This window comes from Morone saxatilis, unplaced genomic scaffold, assembly GCF_004916995.1.
Source record: "Morone saxatilis isolate NCDOM2014 unplaced genomic scaffold, NCSU_SB_2.0 Contig10, whole genome shotgun sequence".
NCBI classification, from domain to species: Eukaryota; Metazoa; Chordata; class Actinopteri; family Moronidae; genus Morone; species Morone saxatilis.
The window spans coordinates 19,002,872-19,005,521 of NW_023339652.1; the positions used below are offsets into that span (position 1 = coordinate 19,002,872).

General features: G+C 37.1%; 1 protein-coding gene across 1 annotated transcript in view; it reads left to right on the top strand.

Annotated features, from left to right (window-relative positions):
* Nucleotides 1–2,650, top strand: part of gys2 (glycogen synthase 2) — an 18,794-nt gene that overhangs the window by 11,618 nt on the left and 4,526 nt on the right. Inside the window, exon 11 of the mRNA XM_035674656.1 lies at nucleotides 363–382. Within this exon, the coding sequence (XP_035530549.1) occupies nucleotides 363–382 (20 nt within the window). The remainder of the gene's footprint in view (nucleotides 1–362; nucleotides 383–2,650) is intronic.

Consider the following 2,650-nt stretch of genomic DNA (forward strand, 5'->3'; position numbering starts at 1 on the left):
CTAGACCTGCTCTATTTGAAAAGTGGTCCTGAGATAACTTCTGTTATGAATTGGCGCTATACAAATAAAATTGAATTGAATTAAAATAATAAAAATCTTCAAAGTATATGTTGACCACTCTACAAGACAGGGCCACCAAAATTAGGTAAATAACCACAAACAAGAGGCTATTACATAGGCTTGATTACATCAGTTGATATTGTGATTAAGTGTTGCATATTCCTAAACCAATTTGCATGCCATACCTGCCAATAGTTCCTCATAGGACGCTGATTGGAACCCCTATAGTTTGGACACAAGCACGAGAGCTTGATGCCTGGCAAGATGGATTCTTGCATTATCTCGTGATTTTGTGATCTTAGGAGTCCAGCTCCCTCGCAGGGTTAATAGTTTGTAACACGGGCGGGGTAATTCTATATTATTTACCTTGCTATGGTCCTGACGGAGGATAAAATGATTGTTGTGAAGGGTCTGTGTTTTTGGAATACACATAATAATCATCCAACAATTACTACAATGACAATATTTTATTTCTTTAGCAGAAAGTAGTCACTATGTAGACTTTTCAGAGTGAAGTCTTTGGATTATCCAGAATATCCAGGACATAGTTCAAGGAATTTAAAAAGTAAGAAAAATATGCTATAGAATTTTACAAAATTTTGTAATTTGGGTGAACAGTGTGTGTTTAAACCCCCAAACAACTACATAGCAGTGCTATGCTATGCATAAACAGTAGTGGCATCTTCTTCATACTAAGACAGTTTTCCTAAAATTTAATTTTTTTTAATTGCAGTATATTGCAGTATAGTGAATGTGTGTATGCTATGGCCTGATTTTTACCCATACACAGCCCTAATGGATAACAACTCACTGTGAACAATTTTTAAACTGTTATTAGCTATTTTTTGTGTAGCTTCATATGCTTTTGCACAATATCAAACTATTTAATAACAATTTTAGGTTAGGAGTCCTCTGGCTCCAAGGTTTGGAGTTACTCCATCATTGTTCAGCAGCAGTGTAAAAATAGCCAACAGACAGAATAATAGAAGATGCTGTAAAACATAAATCTCCAGCAGCATATCCTCAGCTCTATTTCTATGAATGGATAAGGCATTTCCCCGGGACTGATCAATGTTAGCAATGGCCCTTGCTGGAGATGATTATAAAAGGACACAAGGGGGATTCCCCCAAGCAGAAAGCATGAATGAACGTCAGAGCCGTAACCAAGCTGAGTGTGGGTTAATTACCTTCCTCTACCCCGGACCACGGGTCAATAGACCGGATGTGTCAAGGTGATGCATGTTACAGCAAAGTGTTACAAGCAAAGTGCTTAGAAAAAGGTCTTTCTCAATTAAATGAATTTATGCCAACGTCAATATTTCAGTGGTGGGAAATGGAGTGAGACTGGTATTGACTCCGAGCGTGTGGAGAGTGATGGGACAGAGGCTCATCCTGATTAGTGATTGGAGGAAGCACGGTTGTGATTGTTTCTCTTCTTGTCATTTGTCATGTGTAGCTCTCCACATTTCCCATCCACCCCCACTTTTCAATTACAGCCTTGTTTATTTCAAAAACTTAGACAACGAGTAGAGTAGTCTCTCTTTCTGTACATTTCAAGACTTTTAATACCTTTAAACAACTGACCCTTCCGAAGCCACGCACCTTTTGCTTTTGGGCAGTCATCTTCCTCCTTTCCTATACTTAGAAATGTGATGTGCTAGGCTCCTCTATGTTGAAAAGACTCATTTTGAAGCTAGCTAATCTACATAAATCATTGGCTAGCATAATCAGATGTAACTAGCTAGCTGGCAATTAATGTAGATTGGCTAGCTAGGTAGCTAGCATTTTACTATAAGTTAACTAACTTAAGATATATTGCTTTTATCTTTTGACCATCTTCAAAATTGTCTTTTCAACAAAGATTAGCCTAGCACATAGAATATGTAAGTATAGGGAACGTGGAAGTTGACAGAGGTTACTTATTATATTTTTTTAATTAATTTTTAATTAATTTGTGGTGTTAATAAAATACAACTAAAGTTTTAAAAAGTTGTATATATAAAAGTATATATTGTATAACATAATTCCCAAAAATCATTTGTACAAAGACACAAGGTTACATAATTCGATAGCTTTGTGAGTGTTATTTCTAGTTCCCAGATGGTTTCCCCCTTATTCCCTAACTTCTCATCATGTTCCCTTGTACTTCCAGCCTTTCTATTGTACTTCCTTCTGAGGAAATAATAGGAGGTATGAAATGAAGCGTTGCTGGTTTTGTATTGCGCTGTGATGTTGCAGTAATCAGAATTCATTAGCCCAAGGTTTGGATAATGCTTGCACTAATCAATACTTCTCAGAATCACAGTCTGAAAGGTTACTAGTTGCGGACCACTGAATCAAACACCCACTGTCATTTCTCCTCACTCCCCCGCTTTAGGCCTGTGTGTTTGTGTGTGTGTGACATATAGTATTGAATGCAGCCATGTAAAGATAGAAACACACAAACACATGCAGGAGACTGAATACACACATTCATTCTATCCAGTAGACTTGATGCAGTGAACATGTGCTTTATTGGTTGATTGATTGATTAATTGTTATCCCTGAGGGGAAATTGCTGCAATTCACGCATTTATCTCATTAATAGACT